The 20,590-nt window shown below is 47.6% G+C and overlaps 1 protein-coding gene across 1 annotated transcript in view; it reads left to right on the top strand.

Annotated features, from left to right (window-relative positions):
- The first annotated feature begins 4,590 nt into the window (after positions 1 to 4,590).
- The window catches only part of Tgfa (transforming growth factor alpha), a 90,645-nt gene continuing 74,645 nt past the window's right edge, over positions 4,591 to 20,590 (top strand). The window contains exon 1 of the mRNA XM_057785577.1: positions 4,591 to 4,980. Within this exon, the coding sequence (XP_057641560.1) occupies positions 4,941 to 4,980 (40 nt within the window). The 5' untranslated portion in view covers positions 4,591 to 4,940. The remainder of the gene's footprint in view (positions 4,981 to 20,590) is intronic.

The raw sequence follows: 20,590 nt of genomic DNA, 5'->3' as shown, positions 1-20,590 counted from the left end.
ATTTGAGGTAATTCACATGTCCAGGGTCCACATCTGAGGTCAGTCTGAGCACCAGGAGCAAGGCAGGAAGCAGGGACCACATCCATTCTGAACAACACTGGCAATGAAAATCACCCAGGTGCCTAAGGGCGGAGGCCTCCTCACCCAGGCAAGGAAGATGCACAATGAACCCAGCAGGAGTCCCCCGTCTTTGTCCTCCCCTAGAGCTGGAGACACACTGATCGCTGAGGCCATGGGGCTGAAACTTAGACAATTCATCACTTTGCATCCCTTTCTCTCCCTAAATCCCTTCTATTAGAATATCCTCACTCCACCAAAACTCAGTTCTAAGAGTCCTCCAAAAAGGTTCCCCGTGACCAATGGCTTCTGAACTTTACCATCTGGTGGATGCCTCTGCCACCACCACCCCCCCCCCCCCCCCCGCTCCCCTTGCCTTGTATCGCTTCCTGAGGGAAGGTCCTGCACATGCTGAAGGCAGCAGGTCACTGGCTCTGAGACTGGCACATGGGAGCCATCTTTCCTCTCACACCCATAGCTGTATTTCCTTCTTGAGACTGTCTAGAAGTATCTGGGGCTGTTTACTCGAGACCAGGCCAGCTGGCTGACTGCTAGGTGATAGCGCCAGGGCCTGTGACTGCCCCATAACCAGGAATGAGGGGAAGCTGGGGAAGAGGGGGGGGAAGGACCCCTACACACACTCTCGGAATTTGGGTGGAAGGCACCTGGGCTGTGACTTGGTGGCCTCTGCCCCAGCCCCACCAGAGTTCTCTTGTTTGCCCTGGACAGGTACGATTGGTTCTGCAGACTGAATCACCCTTGCTCCATCCAGAATATACTCTTATAAAGAGGGCTCTGCGTGCATGCAGGAATGGAGCCTCAGGGATGCAGGGGACAGATGCAGGGTCTGCAGGGGTAAGGGCACCCAGTCTTTTTCCGGTCTTAAGGACACACTGGGATTCATTCTGCTCAGAGAGCCATGAATTCTGTATAACTGAAACATGAGTATGTATATGTGCACACGTGCAGGTGTACAGTGTGTTGTGTATAGGTGTGTGTGCGTGTATGTGAATTTGTAAACAAGGAAATTGGCATGGAATGACTGAGCAAGGAAAGAGTTTGGAACATGGAAGGAGAAGGCGAGTCCACAGAGGGAGACTTTGCTGATATGAAAGACTGTTAAGCAAACTCTGGCACCTAATTCTCCTACCCAATACGTCAAGCATTATCTTTAATAAAAACGTGGGGAACCGAGACAGTGGAGCAGAGAAACTTTGGAACAAATTTTGTTTCCAACATCACTCTTGCCCTTTGCTTCCCAAACCTCATTATCTAGTCATAAAAATAAACTGGAAGGCGTCATTGTTTAAAGGACTTGTCACTCAAGCATAAGGACTGGAGTTCAGAGCCCCAGAATCCACATAAACACTGGGTGGTGTAATAGCCTACCTGAAATTCCAATCTTGGCAGGCAGAGAGGTATCTCAAGAGCAAGCTAGCTACAGACCAGCCCAGTCACTGAGCTCTGGGTTTGATTAAGACACCTTACCTCAGTGAACAAATGAGTTAGAAGGACAGTGGATGATGATTTAACCTCTGGCCTCCACATGCACACACAAATGTGCACAGACACCCACACACATACACACACAATACACACAAAAGCATACCACACACACACACACACAAGAATGAAAAATAAACCTGAATGTTCTAAAACCTCATTGCACCAGATCAAAAAAATCTTGGGGAATAAGGAGTGATTCTCATGTATCGGAGCACACTCTAAGCCAGGCACCGCGACACGCTTCTGTTGTCCCAGCACTACAGAGGCTGGGGCAGGAGAACTGAAAATTCCTGGCTGTATAACAAGATCCAGACCCAGAAGAGAAAGACAGAAAGGGAAAGGGTAGAAGGGAGGGAGGGACAGAAGGACGGAAGGAAGGAAGGAAGGAAGGAAGGAAGGAAGGAAGGAAGGAAAGAAGAAAGGAAGAAGGGAGGGAGAGAGGGAGGGAGGGAGGGAGGGAGGGAGGGAGGGAGGGAGGGAGGGAGGGAGGGAGTAAAAACAAAAAGAATATGCCTGGCATTGTGTACTTTTGAGTTTGCAAGCTAGCAAATTATCTTTTTTTCTGTTAAAGAACTTTTCAAATTATATTTATTCATTTTATTGTATGTGTGCTTTGCCGCATTTATGCATATGTACCATGAGCATGCTTAATGCCCACAGAGGTCAGAAGATGGTATCAGATCCCCTGAAACTGGAGTATGGATGGTTTTGAGCCACCATGTGGGTGCTGGATACAGAACTCTGGTCCTCTGCAAAAGTAACAAGCGTTCTTACCCTCTGAGCCATCTCTACATCCCTACAAATTATCTTTTGATTAAAAATACTTTCCAGCCCTTCAGGGAACCAGCCCACTTGCTTGGTTCTGCCAGCCCCAGCAGTGTGTAGGCAGTGGGCAGAGGACCAGGAGAGACCGATTCCCAGACAGCCACAGCCAACCAGAGCCTCCGCTGCTCTGCGCATGCTTCAGGAAGGAGACAACCAGTCCCCAGCCCTGATTCTTTCCCTGCCTCTTGTGGCCAAAAACACCAGGCAAGCTCCAGGGCAGGTTCAGGTCAAGCCGAAGGAAGCGAGCCCCTATGCTGAAGACCTCTGGAAGGAGCTATGCAGTGGGTGGAGGGACTGACTGACGGGCGGACCCTCAGCAGTCACAGCTTAAAGCGGTGACGGAAGCAGCACGATATTGTCTGTCAACGTAGGGAAGGGATGGTTTTCTATGTGAGTTCACGTCCTTTTTTTTTCTTTTCTTTTCTTTTTTGATTTTTCAAGACAAGACTTCTCTGTGTAGCTTTGGAGCCTGTCCTGGAACTCATTCTGTCAACCAGGCTGACCTCAAAATCACAGAGATCTGCCTGTCTCTGCCTCCCGAGTGCTGGGATTAAAGGTGTGTGATACCACAGCAAGTTCACATCCCTTTCAAAGTACCTTTTTATAATAAAATAGTCCGTTTCTTATGGTTCAGATCTTAAATGCCCACCTGCCTCTGAAACCTTTTATGACTGGAAAGCTGGCTCAGTGGTTAAGAGTGCTTGTTCCTCTTGCAGAGATTCTGGGTTCAGTTCCCCCCACACACATGCTATGCATCCCCCCCCCATGCTATGCATCACCATATGTAATTCCATTCCAGGGATCAGACGCCGGCCAGACACGCACGTACAGTGAAAGCCCTTATGAAAACAGTATTGACAAATCTTTTTTTTTTTTTTTTTTCAAAAGAGGCACTTGGAACTGGGTCTGGCTGTGCAGGCCTTATAATCTCAGTCAGTACTTTGGAGGTAGAAGCAGGTAGATCTCTGTGAGTTCAATGAGACCCCGTCTCCAAAAGAAAAAAAAATCAATCAAACAATTAATGAATTAATTAATTAAAACAAAAGAGATGCTTGGATTTAACACCCTTTCTCATAAAAACTTGTTTGTTGCTCTCTTGGACCCCCCAGTGGGCGGTGCTAGTGAGAAAAGGAGGAAGCTCCAGTAGGTGGGACCCTATTGGAGGAAGTTAGATCAATGAAAGTGTACCCTTGAAGGGGATATTGGGACCCCCTTCCTTGTTTTTGGGGCTGCCGAATAGCGCTTCCCACTGTGACATCCTTCCTCTTGACAGGACCAAACCTATAGGGCAAGTGACGATGAACTAGAACAGAAGCCCAACTCTTCATTTTACGTTCCTTAACTGAAGGATGGTTAACACAGTAGCCACACATTGGGTCCAATGGCTTGGGCCTCCTTTTGGAATAGTGGTCCCTCTGTTCTTACAATAAACTGGAATTTTTAACCCTGAGACCTTTGAGCATCCAGCTAAGCAGACAGCAAGCGAATCCCAAGACAAACAGGCCCTAGCACCAACGCTCCACCCCCAAGGAGCATGGGGCCTCTCTGGGGCAGCAAGGCGCAGGAAACAGAGGGGGTCAGTCTGACAACTGTGGCTAGTCTCTTTGGGGCTATTGTCCCCCATGGATGGTCCCGCAAACACACATGAGCCATCCTTTCTCCACCCAGAAAGTCTTCCCTTCCTGTGTTCCCCTCTCCTAGTCCAGTATCGAGGGCCAGGTCAAAGTTATATAAACCTTGAAAGGATCAGCTAGCTGACCCCCACCACCCACTCCCACTTTGTCCTGCACTTAACTGCATGCTAGCCTGCCGTGTTCCGGCTCCCGCACCCCTGAGACAGTAGGGTTGAAACGTGATTCGTGGTAGACTGAGTCCCTGATCTTTACAATTTATCTGGGAGCGAAGGGTGGCTTTGCCCCTGGTTGGTGCAGACGTCCCAGAGCCAGCAAGGATGGAGGCGCAGGTGGGAATTCACGTTTAATGAATGTTTGGCTGACTATGAAGAGAGCGCTTTTCTTGGGTCAGTCCCTGTAGGGTGATTGGCCCTGTTCAGGAGTTGTCTTGGAGCAACCCCTGGCGCAGGTGACTAGATCCTGGGCGACTCCGCTCCGCCGCCTACAGCCTAGACGCAGCTACTGCGCAGGGGACTCGGGCGGCGACCCTGGGCACGAGCACCGCGGGGAGGTGTCTGAAGCCCGGCGCTTCCTGCCTGGCCCTTGGCCCAGGGTGGTGACTGGCTGTCGCGATCGGGGCGCGGGTCCCCGCCCCCGGCTCCCAGTCCCCACCCCTGCGCCCTCGGGGGCGCCCCATCGCGGGAGGGTGGTCCGCCGGCCCCGTTCGCCTAGGGGCGGAGAGGTGGCGGGAACCTCCTTCCCGTTTCCGCCGTGGGCAGCGTGCCGGCCAGTGCCACCGGGAGGCGCGGTCGTCCCTCCGCCCGCGCGCCGGGGGCCGGCCCTGCCGCCTGCGCCTTTTTCCCCGCTCTCACCGCGGCGGCGCGCGGTCACTAGCCAACCGCAGGGAGCGCGGTGGCTGCAGCGCCCTGCGCTCGGAAGATGGTCCCCGCGGCCGGACAGCTCGCTCTGCTAGCGCTGGGTACGTAGATGACACTCGGTGTTCCCGGGCCCACTCCAGACTGCCCTCTGTGGTGCTCCGGAGTCCGCTTGGGAAAGGGGGATGTTTGAAGTGGGTGGGAGCGTGCGAGCGACCGGGAGTCACTGTGAACTGTGAAGCGGGGGGGACAGTCCTGGCGAGGTGGCAGCCGGGCGGTGAGATCCGGCTTGAACTTTACTCTACGCGACGTCGGCTCGCCGGTGCCCACGCCCTCCTGCCTACCTGCTTGTCACGGAGCCGGGCTCCTCCGGAGCCGCCTGAGAGCGGGGTGTTTGAGTGCGACCCTCTGGGTGCCCCTGGCTTGAGCCCCTTTCTTTTCCCCGGGGTGGGAGTCCACGTTGCTGGGCGCCCTCCGCCTTCGACTTCAAGCTCTCCTAGGCGTTGGGTGGGTTTGGGCTTTTTGTGCCGATTAATCGTTCTGTTAATGAGCTTCCCTGGAAGCCATAGTGTCCCTGTCAGAAGAGGCCGAAGTGACACCTGAGCGTGACCAGTTTCCTGAGAGTTGGTTCTTGGACATAAACGGGGGTGGGGGAAGGGACACGCGTCCCGGCGTGTCTGGGAGGCGGGAGAGCTTTCCCGCTGCGAAGCTCGCAGGTGTGTGCTTTGGTAACCGGTCTGTCCTTAACATGTGTGTTCCCCAAGCGCAGTGTGCACTTTCATCTGTCTGGTGCAGGGTCTGTGATGTTTGACAGGGTGGACGGAGGCACCCAGGTGTCCCGGTCATTTCTGCCGCCTTGTGAATCTTTTCTGGTATCTTCAGCATTTAAAAACCCTGTAAAGTGGCTGAGGCTGTAGGTCAGTGGGCCTTGGGAAGGATCCCAAGCACCATGTAAAGCCAGATTTGTAACCCCAGCGCTCGGAAGGGAGAGGCAGTGGGATCATAAGTTCAATACCATTCTTATCTACATAGCGAGTTTGAGATCGCCTGAGCTCGTGAGAATCCGGTTCTAATTGTTAATAATTAAAGCCCTGTAAAGTAAGATACTTGCTCCTGGGTCAATAGAGCTCAAAGGGAAGCTTGGAACTCCCCTCCCCAGAATATGCACAGAGTTGCAGCCTGTCCCAGCCAAGGAGAGGGACAGCTCACAAGTCCCCCTCAATCCTGCCCTGGGAAATCTAGTCCTGCTCTGGGGCAGGAGGGAACACATCTTGAAGTTTCTAGCTGCTTCCTCACCTGAAGCGACAGATAAGGGCAGATTTCTTCACTTTTTCGGGTGTCTGCTAACACCGGTTTTCCCTTCAAATACATCTATACAAGCTGTGAAAGTGGGGGTGTTGGGAAGCAGGTAGGTGTTTCCCATCCCCCTCCCACCCTGCCCAAGAGTATTTACTAGCTAGAGCACCATGAGTGTTTGCCTGGTGTTGCCAAGCAGTTCTAATTCCTTCACTCATTTGGCTTATGCACCCATCTGATGAAAGAAGGAGCCATCCTTGTTCCCATTTTATAGAGGAAGGAAGGACAGGGCAAAGAGCCGCTGTCCTAGGTGGACCAAGAAGTGGAACGTCACCTCACTGTGGTCAGCAGACCAGTCCCATCTCAGGGATTTTGATGTGGCTTTGAGAGATGGCGTAGAAAACTCTAGAACTCACTGTTTGGTGTCTTTGTGGTTGAGCTCTAGGGTGGCAAGGCTGTTTTTATTCAGTGAGAACGTGAGGCAGAGGTGCCTCCCAGCAGCTGCTGACAGCTCCCCAGCCTCTAGCTCTCACACAGTGATTTTCTCCTTGCCTGCGTGTTCTGTTCAGCGTCCTCTCTGCTTCTCTGAGAGAGAGAAAAGCAATTGAAAACCTAAGATTGACCAAGCTATAAAAGCCAGCTTGTACGGTTCCAGAATGAGTAGTTAAAAAATGCATGTGAAAGGGAATTAATTTACACCAGTGAGGATTTCTTTTTATTTAATACTCTTTAAAAGAAAAGAAAAATCACAGTCCTTAGGTGTGTACCTTTATTCAAACGGTTGCCTCCCACGTGCCTTTAATTTGTGATATTTCCTCTGAAGCTGCTTTCTCTGATTTTTCTTAGACAGCTCCAGGCAAATCAGCCAGTATTTCATCGATAAACACGGTCTAGAAAACCCTCGATTGTCCTGAGAGAGGCCTGGATGTTAGTAGAGGCTCAGGCTTATATCCCAACACTTATCCATGTTCTGAGGGACAGAGTGTGGGCAGTGTGGCCCAAATGGCAACTTTAGAAACATGGCACCTCCCTTGTGTCCAGGGAACAAGAGGTTAAGTTGTGAGCATTACATAGCCTTTCTGTGCCTTGTTTTTCCTCTCTGTGAAATGGGAATGTTAAGAGGGCTACTGGATAGACTTGCTGCCTGCAGACTAATGTCTGGTATGCAGTAAGAGCTTAATTAATCTCAATGCCACCCATCCCCTTGTTGTTGGTACTCAGAGCGCCAGAGAATTCTAGATGTCGGGGCAGGTTACGTGGGTTCTATGACCCACAGGTCACCACCTGAGCTTGCCTCAAGCTCCTCACCCTGTCTCTGCCAGAAAACCTGCCCGAGTGATTTCTAGTCGGTGCCACCTGGCGGGGGACAAACTCAAGTAAGCCTCGGCATTCTTCCGTACGTTTCAAACCAACGAGTTTTCCTGGCCAGGCGTCTGTGCCTGCTCTTTGGTGCTCAACAAACAGTGGTTTCCCTTCTGTAAAGTGGGAAAATAAAACCGGTACCTGGAGGCCCAGAGTCCCAGGCTCCGCCTCTGCCACCGCAAAGACGTTAAATCAACTCTGCACTGGAAACCAACCTGATTCTGTGACAGCGAGGGGCTTTCTAACTCAGAGATAAAGCCTGTTTCTGCGGTGCTTTCCCTAGGTGAAGACTGTGGAGCGCAGAGAAGGCTGTCGTGGAGGCGAGCACGGCGGTGACCTTGTTTTGGGTTCATGCTGAGGGTTCATCAGGGAAATGTCATCTTTCAGGCCTCTACTGTCCACCCTTCATGAGTCCTGAAAGACTCATGCCTTCCGTACCGGGCAATTAGGGTGTGCTCGCTGGCAGTGAGGCCTGGAGAGGGGTAGATAGATGCTGGCAAGGTTGCTGACCCTATTTGCTCTCCCAGCATTTGGTTTCCTCGGGACAAGGTGATCTTTTAAGTAATGTGTCTTGCAAGAGAGACTTTTCTTATAGGAGTAAATGATGCTTTGCACTCTTGTTACTATGGTAACCCATGACAAACAGATGACTTTTCCATTGGACCTTTGCAATATGTGTTTGGAACAAGGCCCCCGTCACCACGCTGCCCTCTAAAGCAGGCAGGCATCAGGTCATCCCACACTAAAAACCTTTCTAGCATCTTCTACAGCAATATGCTTCTGTCAGAACCATCTGGAGGCCTGGGGAGCACAGATGGAGGGGTTTGCAAGCTCTGCATGACCTCACATGTGACCTGTGTGCCCAGATCCTCAGACAGGTGCTGTGGGGACCTTCTGCCTTCACCCACTGCCCTGTGCGTCAAAGCCATCCTCACGATTGTAAGTGTGGTTGGCCACTCACGAGCTGTCATTAAAGCTGCTTCCGCCTGTACTGCTGGCCAGGACAGAGTTGGAACCTTGCTGAGAGTTCACAGTTCTGCTTTGCCTATGGCCTGTGTTACTGAACATCAGCTTGCAACACTAACTATTTCGTGCCTTTTCTTTTTAAATTTTGACTTACTTTTAGCGTATGAGTGTCTTGCCTGTGTGGACACCTGAGCACCGCATGCACACAGTGCCCAAGGAGGCCACAAGGGTGTCAGGTACCTTGGGACTGGAGTTACACAGGACTGTGTGCCACCAGATAGGTGCTGGGAACTGAACCGATATCCTCTGCAAGAGTAGTCGGTGCTCTTAATCTCTGAGCCATCTTTCCAGCCCTCTGCCACACCTGGTTGTCAATTGCAAAAGTGACTTGACGTATAGCTTTTTCAAGTATTTCTGATCATATAATTTTAAGATATAAACTTAAATATATATATTTCTAGATAGAGAGGGCTTGGGAGACTTTTCTGCTGACTTTGGTTTGCATTTTATTTTTGTTAAGATTTTTAAAAATTGTGTGTGTGTGTATGTGTAGATTTGTGCACATGAGTAAAATGCCCATGGAGGCCGAAACACAGTATCAAATCCCCTGAGCTGGAGTCACAGGTGGTTGTGGGCCACCCATGTGGTTACTAGAAACTAAACTCACGTGCCCTGTAACAGCAGTGGGCTCCTTTAACTGCTAAGGCATCCCTCCAGCCCCTTGGTTAGTTTCGTAATGTCTCCTAGGGCAAATGGCAAATACAAAAATCTTCCCTGAAGTCAGGAAAGCCAAAAATCTAGCTGGCAGAACCACCTCTGAGCGTCAGCTCAAACGCAAAGGGGTGTGCTCCTTTAACCCACATGCTCAGGTCTAGACACCCCTACCTCTCTCTCCAGGGTGGAACTCACTATGTAGACATGGCTGGCCTTGAACTCACAGAGATCTGCCCGTTTAAAAGCATGTGCCACCACCGTGGCTAGGCTAATTCTTTTGAAGCATCATGAATGTGTTGTATTAAATACGACTTAAGAAATAAAGACTGTTGTTACCTGGGGTTACGAAAAACCAGAAGCTTATGGGAACCTAATTGTGCTCCATCTAATACTGGTTTGTCTTAAGCCTGAGGAAGCTTTTTTTTTTAAAAAAAAAAAAAAAAAAAAAAACACCAGCATGGAGTCATCTTCTAGTCTACTGAATTCTGTGTGTTGATGTATCTATTATTTTTGGAGCTGTAGACTGAGGCAGGATCTTTCCGCATAGCCCAGGAATGCACCATCCTCCTGCCTCTGCCTCCTGGGGGCCAGAATCACAAACGCAGCTGCCTGAAAGAACTACTTTCCTCACTTGAGCCTTTGGCTTCTCAGTTTCACAAAGACGCAGGAGGCTGCCCCAGGAAGGACTCAGACATGGCGCTCCTTCAGCTTGCTGGCGCTTGGCTGTTGGTTTAATCTTCCAGCACTCACCTTTCCTGCCTGGGAAACAAACGGCAGCGCCTCAGCCTCAGAGTCTGGCTCATGTCAGCCAGCTCATTCCTCTTCTCTACGGGGTTCAGGCTCCATGCTCTTCATCCCTGCCTTGGGAACCTGTCAGCACGACCTCATGGAGTGTCTACCTAGGACACTCTAAATATGCCTCGTCTGCCAAACACCAGCCAGGGCTGTCAGCATCCATCCCAGACAGCTCTTTGATAGTCAAGGGTAGGGTGGTTGGAGGCAAATTCTCATGTCACCAATGTCACTCTTCTTTGGGATGTTTCTTGTTGTTTTCAAAAAAATGGATTATGGGGCCAGTAAGATGGATCAATAGGTCAAAGTGATTGCTGCAAAAGCTTGATGAACTGAGTTCAATTCCCCAAAGCCACACAAAGATGGAAGGAGAGAACTGACTTTTGAAAGTTTTGGTTTTGGTTTGCACGCATGCATGCACACATGCAGTAATAAATAATTTTTTAAAAAATATGAAAAGTAGATTTGAAACTAGGGGAATGGCTCAGTCAGTAAGAAAAGTTCGTGTCTTATGAGAGCCCAATTGGGTTCAGTCCCCAGATCTTATGTAGCATGAGCAGAATAAACTCGTAACTGTAGTCTGGTGAGGCTGAACTAGGTGGTTCCTGTGGGCTCCGTGTCCAGCCACCCTTGCTAACTTGGTAAATGCCAGGCCAATGAGAGACCCTGTCTGATGGAGATATGTGGTATCCTGGGGATAACACCTAAGGCTGCCCTCTGGCATCCACATGCTCATTCACATGTGTGTGCACACACGCACACTCACTCACTCACTCACTCATGCACTCACATGTGCATATAAACAAATTCTGACATGTCTTTATGATAGCAAAAGCCTATTTTACTCTTCTGGAATATTTGGAATATTAGAGGAAGAATGAGCAGTGTTTGGGTAACCACACAACGTAACTACAGTTAACACTGCATTAGAGCCAGTGGGGGAGTATGGGTCAGTGTTAAGATGGATATGAATCCCAATGGGTTCATGATGTGTTTATTAGTGTGAGTAGCTCAATCATTTATAATAAACACTTTTATATGACTCCTGGGTAATATATACTAATGTCTAGTGGCTGAGACTTTCTTTCTCTTTTTCACACACACACACACACACACACACCACACACATGTATGCATGTACGCATGCATGCATTCATAGTACCACACAGCCAGCTTTCAAGGGCTTTGGCCTCGTGGTTTGCCTCCAATCACTCTCTGCTAACAAAGAATCCATATATTTTGTCTTGGGAATATCAACTGATACAACACCTTCCGGAAGTCACTGTAGTCACAGCGTCTGATCAGTTCCCAGTGGGCATAGCTTGGTAATACACCCGGCCCACGTTCCCACCTGTGCTACAGAAATGCTTGTAGAGATGCAGGCAAAGACAGGCGAACGATGCTGCTTGCTGAACTGTCGTGATGCTGGAGTTATTTGAGTGAGTGACTTCTCCCTGTCATCACCACGGTGATTCACTCGGCAACTATTTGATGAGAGTTTTCATAATACACTCCAACTTGAAAGGTGAGTTCCTGAGCTGAACGTGCTGCGCAGTGCTTTGGTTTCAAACAGTCTTTTAAAATTTTTGTGGTAGTGAGGGTTGGACCCAGGGCCTCATGCATGCTTCCTCAAGCACTGGTTCACCGTCTTTTATAACAATCATATACTAAATTTATTAAACTTACAATGTCTACAATCTACAAACTCAGAGCTACAGAGATGACTCGGTGGTTAAGATCATTTGTGGCTCTTCCAGAGGACCAGAGTTCCGTTCCCAGCACACACGTCACATAGCTCACAGCCATCTACAACTCCAGCTCAAGGGGCTCCAGCATCCTCTCCTGACCTCTGTGCACAGAGCCACACAGAAATACACACATGTGCATAAGCAAATAATAATCAGAGTCAAGAAACTCACCTTACATCAGACACATTTATACAGAAATGCTGGATTCCTCTTTGATTATTTAAGTTCCCAGAAATTGGCCTTGCTTCCACCTCGTTCCCAGAAGCCTTCAGTCTTCTACAGCACCACACCTTAGATCTCACATCTGACAGGTTTGTTGGAAGGAAAAGATCTCAGCCGAATTCTCAGCTTGGCCCTTTAGTGGGGTAAGTTCATGCATTCATACACCACCCATTTGCTGCCTCAGGATCCACATCTTAACGTTTTAAAAGTGTCTTTGAATTGATCCGTCACTCTTTCTAGGGGGCTCTAGGAGAAAGCGTGTCTCTCCACAGCCTTTCCCAGCCACGTATCAGAGCGCTCTCCTCTGTCATCTATCCCTTACTGTGCTGAGTAGGGCATCTTTGTGAATCTATAGTCTCGGCTTTCCCTGTGATGCTTGGGTTAAATATTTAGGAAAAAAATCTTCCTGAATTCCAAGATACAACAAGTATTTCCTTACTTTTCCCTTCCAGGTCTGTAGTGAAATCATACATTTGGTTGAGATATTTGACTATAATAGAATATAACTTATTTTATGGTAGAGAATATGGTGTAAGAGTGTGACTCATCTTCCATTTGTTTGTTTGTTTGTTTTTTGTTTGTTGTTGAGACAAGATCTCATGTAGCCCAGGCTAGCTTCAAACTCAATATGTAGCTAAGGATAACCTTGAACTCCTGATTCTGCAACCTCCACCTCCCAAGGGTCTGGGATTACCTCTGCCCACTACCACACCTGATTTCATATCCACTCTTTACAGAACAGCCTAGCAATTATTCTGGTTTATCCTTTGTACCATAATCCACCTTGAAAGATTATTATTTAAACCATTTGCTAAGTGCTTTCAAGCACATGCATCAAGCTGGAATTTCAGTTTGACTCCATAATTGCGCATTATTGCCCTAACTGCAAACATTTTCTGTTTCCCAGCGTGGATTCTGATGGGGCTCGAGGTCAGCCATGAGAGAGGCAGGCCCCATCTTCCCATCCCGAGTTAGCAGCGAAGCATCTATCTCCCTGCTGCTGACTCCGACACATGAGGGCTTTCAGTACCTCCATATTTCTGTTTTAATGCCCTTTGCCAACTCTAAGCAGCCTTCAGTTGATTCCCTTAATGTTTCAAGAGAGGAGAGTGTGTTCTTGAACAAAGCCTTCAGCATTTTTTGTGTTTTGTCTATCTCCTTTTATTACACGGTGCCAACTAGAATTTTAAGAACATTTAATTTTTTTATTTACATGTATTTAATTGATTTATTTATGCTCACCTGGCAGGTGTGAGTGTGGAGGTCAGAGGACAGCTTGTGGGAGTCAGCTCTCTTCACTGCATGGCTTCTGCAGTTCAAACTTAACTTTCCACGCTTGCTAGCAAGGATCTTTGCCCACTGAGCCATCTCTCCAACCCTGAAAAGCAATGTCTATTTTTTTTAAGCAGTAGATATTCTTGGGTATAATTTCCATGGATTTACTAAAAGTATTTATGGGTTAGCTTTTTGTTTCATGTATGCTTATGTGTACATTTAAAATACACTTTATAACTCACTGAGAGTCAGCATTTTTCCCTTGGTTTCCAAAACAAGAGGAGATAATTTGAGGTGAAGTTCAAGTGTCTTTAGGACACTTGACTCAATTATATTAAGGCAATCTTTCAAATCTTGAAATAAGCATTGCCATCGGTACGACATTATTTTCTGTAAATACTGCTAGGTTTGATCCACTGCAAAACGTCTGTGCATATAGCTTCATTTTTTAAAGATTTATTTGTGTTTTTATTAGTGTGTGTGTGTGTGTGTGTGTGTGTGTGTGTCTGTATGTGCCATATACGCAGTACCCATAGAGACCAGATGAGGGAGTCAGACACCTTGACCCTGGAGTTACAGCACCCTTAACACCCTTTCTTTTCTTAGGTTTTGGCACTAACTTTAAGTGAACTTCATAAAACAATGTTTTAATGATTCCATGATTTTATGTTGAAGGTTGAAATAATGTAGAAGTCACAATCTCATGAAAGAGGGAAGAGAATGGCAGGTGTGGCTCTGGACCTTTTCAGTGATTGGTTCCAGGTTCCTATTGGTGGGAGCTAGAATAGGAATGGCCACCATAAGTTCATATATTTGAATGCTTAGTCACCTGGGTGTGGAGCTGTTTGAAAGGACTACAAGGATTAGAAGGTACAGCCTTGTTAGAGGAAGTGTGTCAGTGTGTGTGTGTGTGGGGGGGTGGAGTTTCTAAAACCATGCCAGGCCTAGTCTCTCTCTCTCTCTCCCCTTCCCTCCCTCCCTCCCTCCCTTCCTCCTTCCCTCCCCCCTTCCTTCTCCTTCTCCCTTCCCCTCCACCATGCCACCCCATGCGACAGGAAGCAGCTCTTAGCCATGCGACAGGAAGCAGCTCTTAGTTACTGCTCCAACACCACGAGTCTTCACCATCTTTCCCACCAAGGTGATAATGGACTAAACCTCTGAAACTGTAAGCAAGCCCCAGTTAAATGCTTTCTTTGATAAGAGTTGCCTTGGTTCTGGTGTCTCTCCACAGCAACCGAACAGTGACAAAGACATTTTTTCCTAAGTCAGTTTTGATAATTATGACTTTTTCTTAGAATCTGTTCAGCTCAGGTTTTAAAACTTTACGGTAGATTTAGAAATAGTTTTTTATTTTAAATGTTTCCCTTAGAAGCTACCCTTTAGCAGAGTAAATAAAAAGTGAGCACCAGGGCCCCCAAATAAAATAGATTTTAAAATTTGTTTCTCTTGATGATATTGAGGAGAAAAATCTTTTAAATTATTAAATAAAATTCAAGAAAAATTTTCATAGTTGATGCTGTTCCCATAAGTCCATGAATATGATTTTGTTTGTAGAAAGTACTTAGTGGGTTTGTTATCAGACACTATTTCTGATTTGGGGAGTGTCTAATGTAATGATTTCCAGAGGCTTCTAGAAGCCTATGTGTCTATGTGGAGATCAGAGGTCACCTTTGGTGTCATTTTTTAGGTGCCATCTACCCTTTTTTTAAAGTTCTTTTTTAAAAGATTTTATTTTTATCTTTTATGTATGAGTGTGTGCCTACCTGAATGTATGTATATCATATGTGTGCAGTTCCTGCCAAGGCCAGAAGGGGGCATCATATCCCCCTGGAACTGAATTTATAGATGGTTATGAGCTGTCATTTTGGTGCTGTGATCTCAGTCCTCTGGAAGAAAATGAATATTCTTAATTACTGAGCTGTCTCTCTAGCCCTTATCCTATAATTTGAGACAGGGTCTCTGTCACTGTCCTGATGCTCACTGATTACACTGGGCTGACTAGCCAGTAAACTCCAAGGATCTTTCTGCCTTTACCTCTCCATCACTGGAATCATAAGAGTGCATTTCGATGCCTGACTGTTTTTCAGTGGATGTTTTGAATTGAACTTGAGTCTTCATGACTGCAAGGCAGGCACTTTGCCAACTAAGCCATCTTCTCAGTCCCACCTTAAGCTTTAAAAAGCTTGGTGCCCTCCCCAAATGCTGCTGTGTCTATCAGATGCCACTATTACACAGCCAGGGCTGGGGTGTGGACTTGTTGCTTGTTTGTTTGTTTAATTTCTTTTATTTTTCTCATCAGTACCTCCAGACACAAATATTTGGTTCTTGAAGCAAGAGCCTGTCTTCAGTTTGGGTTCTCTGGGTGCTTTAACCCAAGTCTGAATGAGGTAAATCAGCAGTTGTCTGGGCACCAAGTGAATAACTGTGTCTTCATCAGCTACCAGTCATCATGTCCAAACTAAAGCATTTTCTGTCTCATTGCTGTACCTATAAAAGGTCCCAAGGATTAACCAGCTAAATAACACAGTGACACGGGACCTGCCATCACTGATGAATGAGGGATTGGCAGAGGAACACCGTTCCTTTCCCACTGCTGGGCATAGGCAACCAACAGGGAACATTCAAAGTTAGGGGACTTTGGTTGAGTTTAAAGAGAAAGCTTTAGTCCTCCATCTCCACAGATGGAGGAACAGGACAGGTCCACTGACTTGCCACCAAGCTTGACTGGAAGCTTCGGTTTGAACCCTTCTTGCTAGTGCTGGTCTTGCGCTGGGGAACGGCATCCGCAGGCCTGTTGGTGAGCTATACTTACTCCATGCAGCAGATTTAAACAATGACAGATTTTTTTTTGGTACATTGCAGACTCAGGTGTTATAATTAAGGTTTAAGGGGGTGAGTCATGGGTCCCTACACTGGGAGGAAAGCCGGCCTGGAGCCTGAGCGTTTCTCAGGGATGTGAGGTCAACTCATAGATCATACAGATGTGAGGTCAACTCATAGATCATACAGATGTGAGGTCAACTCATAGATCATACAGATGGAGACTCCTGCTGGATTTGGACTCTCTGTGCCTCAGCCTCCACTTCAGTGCCCTCTAAAGGAAACCCCTCAAACACACGCACCCCTGGTGCTATCTGTGGTGTAGGCCACTTCCGATCTCTGGCACTCATGTCCCTGTGGCTGTCACCTCCCAGGTGGGCTGGCCAGGACCTCTCCTCTGCCATCCTCATTAAGTCTGCTGAGTCTTTTTCCAAAAGAAAACAGAAACAGGAATCCACAAACAAGAAAATCTAAAAACACTCCAACATGGCTCTCCAGAGACCCCCAGTCTCTTGCTCTTCACTGCATGCCCTTCTCCTGGACATGAATATAGAGATTTGTAATTTCATCCCCCACCAAAAATGGCACCTGAGAGATTCTATTTTAAAAATCTGTCACTCACAAGGCACGAGGACAATACTGCTGCAGATGTATAAATACCTCTATATGTCCATTTGATGGGTAACAGGTGTTCTACCACACCCGTCATTTAATTATCTGCCCCTTATTGATGGGCATGGGTTGGCTTTTGCTTTGTTTTGGTTTGGTTTTTTGAAGCTTTTAAATATGCAGACCCGAAAGTTCTTGCTGTTAAGTTGTGAGCCATCCAAGACAGGCACTGGGTTTGAAACCAAAAGGGTTTCTAACTGCCCAGCCATCTCTCCAGCCCCAAGCATCACACATTTTCCTCTTAATATGATTTGACACCTGGCTTCCTGAGACGCTGAACAAAGCTACTTTTCCGTCCCCGTGCGAGTGCTGTAGCGCAGCAAACTCGCCTTGGTGAGCACCATCGTTTCAAACGTGAAATGCCATCATACTGTCGTCATTCATACGTCACTGGGTGTTGATTTTCTTGTGTCCATGGTGGAGTTGGTTAGTTGTTTCCTTGTTGACCTGTAAACAGTTTCTAAACCATGCATTAAGTGTTCTTTGCTATTTTCCCTTTTAGACTTGCTTCTGGGTGCTTCTGCTTCAGCGAAGCCTCGGGTTAAGGGGAAAAGGGGTGCTCTATGGCTCTTTCGTGTGTCATTTTCTCTTGGACTTTTATGATATTCATTTACATTCTTTTGGAGAATGTGCTTGGATTTGAGGTCAAAGTCTAATTTTTTTCATTTTTGTCAAATATTGTCTCAGCTGTTCTTTGGTTGCTGGATCATTTCTTCTGCATTTATTGGTTTCAAATTCCACCTTGAAATTCATTCATAGGAGATGTGGGTCTGTCTGCAGTGATTGTTCTGTCCCACAGTTCTGAGGATTGGGGCTATAGTGCACCATCCTTGTAGGGACTGGAGTGTACGATTGCTCCCGGGGACTGGGACAGGACTGAGAACCGGAAGGTCACAGTATGTCACGAGGATGTCCTTCTTTTCTCACTCTGGTGACAAGAGTTTCATTTCCTGACACCTCTGTGGAGCTGGAGAGCTGCTTCTGTACTCCCTGAGAGCGGAGGATCGCTCCACCCTGTTACTTAGCTACAGGCTGGCGGACATTGGGCCTCATTGCCCTGAGAGACCCAACAAGCCTGGTTGGATCCCTGATAGTCTTTCTCAACTTTGGGCTTTCTGGAAATTGGAAGCCATGTGACAGGTCTGCCGTCCTCCATGGAACATTCTGGAGAACTGAGACTGTCTTCCTTCTCATTTCCCCCTCAGCTGAGAACATATGGTGTCTGCCCTGGCCCACTTGGGACCCCAACCCCAACCTGGTACATCTTGTTGGGACATGGATAAATCGGGCATTCAATGGGAACTTAAAAGACTTAAGTCACGACACTGATTCTCGATTAAAACAACCTCCAACAGGGTGGTAGTTGGGCACACCTTTAAGGCCAGGACTCAGGAAGCAGAGGCAGGCGGATCTCTGTGAGTTCAAGGCCAGCCTAGTCTACAAAGCAAGTTCCAACATAATCAAGGCTAGAAGGAGAAACCCTGTCTCAAAAACAAAAGAAATAAATAAGTAAAATAAGATAAAATAAATTTAAAAATTATTAAAACCCAAAAACCTCATGTGCGTTAGTGAACAGAAGGCAAGACTGGAAACACTAGGTTTTCAGTGTCTCCGCTTGTCCTGGATTAAAACAAGACTTCAGAAAGATTGTCGTCTCCCTCCCTAGCCAGTTAGTTACGTGACTCGGGGACAGACACAGCCCCATCTCTTTGCAATTTGGGGAGAGTTGGTGGAAACTTAGAAGGCTTCTCATCCTACATGAGTGACTAATTTTCAGGAACTCCGAGGGGAACACTAACCAAAACGAGGTCATAATTCTTCTGCTTTCTCCCTCTCCCCCTCCCTCCCTCTCCCCCTCTCCCCCTCCCTCCCTCCCTTTCCCCCTTCCTCCCTCCCTCTCCCCCCTCTCCCTCTCCCCCTCCCTCCCTCCGTCCCTCCCTCCCTCCCTAGGCAGCACTGCACCTTTCCCTCTGAGCGCCACTTTCACTGTGTCCTACAGACTTCAGTGAGTTTCCGTTTGCTTCAGCAGCTACTCACTCCTCTCCATAGCCCTTCTTTGACCCATGCTTTGTTTAGGAACGTGTTGTTCAATCTCCAAGAATTTGGAGATTTCCAGCTATTTAAAAATTATTTTTATCATTTTTAATTATGTATATGTGGGGGGGTTGTGCACGTGAATGCTATGCCCACAGAGGCTAGAGTGTAGGATCTCCTGGGGCTCGAGTTACAGGTGCTGGGAGCTGAACTTGGGTCCTCCGCGAGAGTGACTCTTAACCACTAAGCCATCTCTCCAGCCTCTAGCTGGTTTTCTGTTGTTGATTTCTAGTTTCACTTGGTTGTGATCTAAAGCACACACTATGATTTCCATTCCTTTCTGTTGGTTGTGTTTAATGGCTCAGACTGTGGTCCGTCTTGGCGAATGTTCCACATGAGCTTGAGAAGATATTGTGTATACGGCAGCATCTAAAGATGCTCATTCTATCCATTGATGGATGGTAACTTTTTTTTTTTAGACAAAATCTCATGTAGCCCAGGCTAGCACTGAACTTGTTACGTAGCTGAGTGTGGGCTTGAACTTCTGATGCTCCTGCCTCCACCTCCCTCTCAAATGCTGAGATTACAGCAAGCACCTCCACAGCAGGCTTATTCAGAGCTGGGAACACAAGCAAAGAGTTCATCCGTGTTAGGCAAAGCCCTCTGTCAACAGAGCTGCATCTCCAACCTGATTGAGGATGGTTTTTAGATAAACACTGTTTGTTGGTTTCTGGTCTAGATTTTTGACGTGTCCAGCAGCCACGGTAACGTCTGCACCCTCTTTCAGTCTATGGATTTTGCTACAGATTCCGCACAGCAATATTAGGGATTGTGTGACTTTATCCTTTAGACGATTGAGGGGCTGGGAATTCCAGTGAGTCGAGTTCCCTCCTCTATTATATTTTTATGTTTATTGTGGAGAAAGAAAAAAAGAACAAAAGGTTTGATTCCAACTTCCTGGACTAAGGCTCTATTCAGGTTAAGGTAGAGGGATAACGGAGCAGTTCCGCACCAGTGAGCCACTTGAAAGCCGAGAGACGCACCCTTAGGAAAACAACATCAACCGCTTATGTAACGTGAGCGTGGCTTCCTGGGAACGGCCCTTTTCCCATAGTGTGCAACCAGGGAAAATAAACAAAACAGCCCTTTCAACTAAATCGCCTTTTTTTCTGGACTTCAAATTAAAGGGAAGCGATGGGCTCGCACTGCTCCCACCCCAGGTGGGGTCATCTACACGCTCAAGCAGCCCCGGTGATTGTTGTGGCCCAACTCTAATGTGCCACCGGGTACTTAATTTACCCAACAGAGCTGTTTCATCCGTGGTATATTACAGAGCTAGTGAGGTAACAAGGAACACACATCAGTCAGCCATGATGCAAGGGAGGCATGTCTTCAGGTTATCTCACGGGTTATCACTGCAATTGGCATATAACTGTGTTGAGCTGGACTTGGTGATGTTGCGAAGGGAACCATGACCTAGCCCTGGCCCCCAGCCATGAAATATCTTGCAGAAAGCGACATAAGTGGACACGGGGGCTTTTACAAATGAGCATAAGGTATAGAGTGGACCTTGCGCTCAGAAGAGTGTCACAAGAGTACCTAAGGAGACAACACCTGCCCTCTGAAGTCCCGAAGTTCCTTAGCTGTCGTACAGAGCCCTCTGACCCCACGTAGCAGTACTATGAGACACGGTGGGACCCCCAGTTCCATAGATGAGGGGACTGAGGCACAAAAATGTTAAATGACTGGCTCGAACTGCAACCAGCAAGTGCCAGACCCAGAACCAGGGTTTGGATCAAGAACCCTTGTCTGCTGT

This window comes from Chionomys nivalis, chromosome 1 (assembly GCF_950005125.1).
Source record: "Chionomys nivalis chromosome 1, mChiNiv1.1, whole genome shotgun sequence".
In the NCBI taxonomy this organism is placed as follows: domain Eukaryota; kingdom Metazoa; phylum Chordata; class Mammalia; order Rodentia; family Cricetidae; genus Chionomys; species Chionomys nivalis.
Note: the sequence above shows the minus strand (reverse complement) of the source record. Positions and strands in the feature narration are given on the sequence as shown.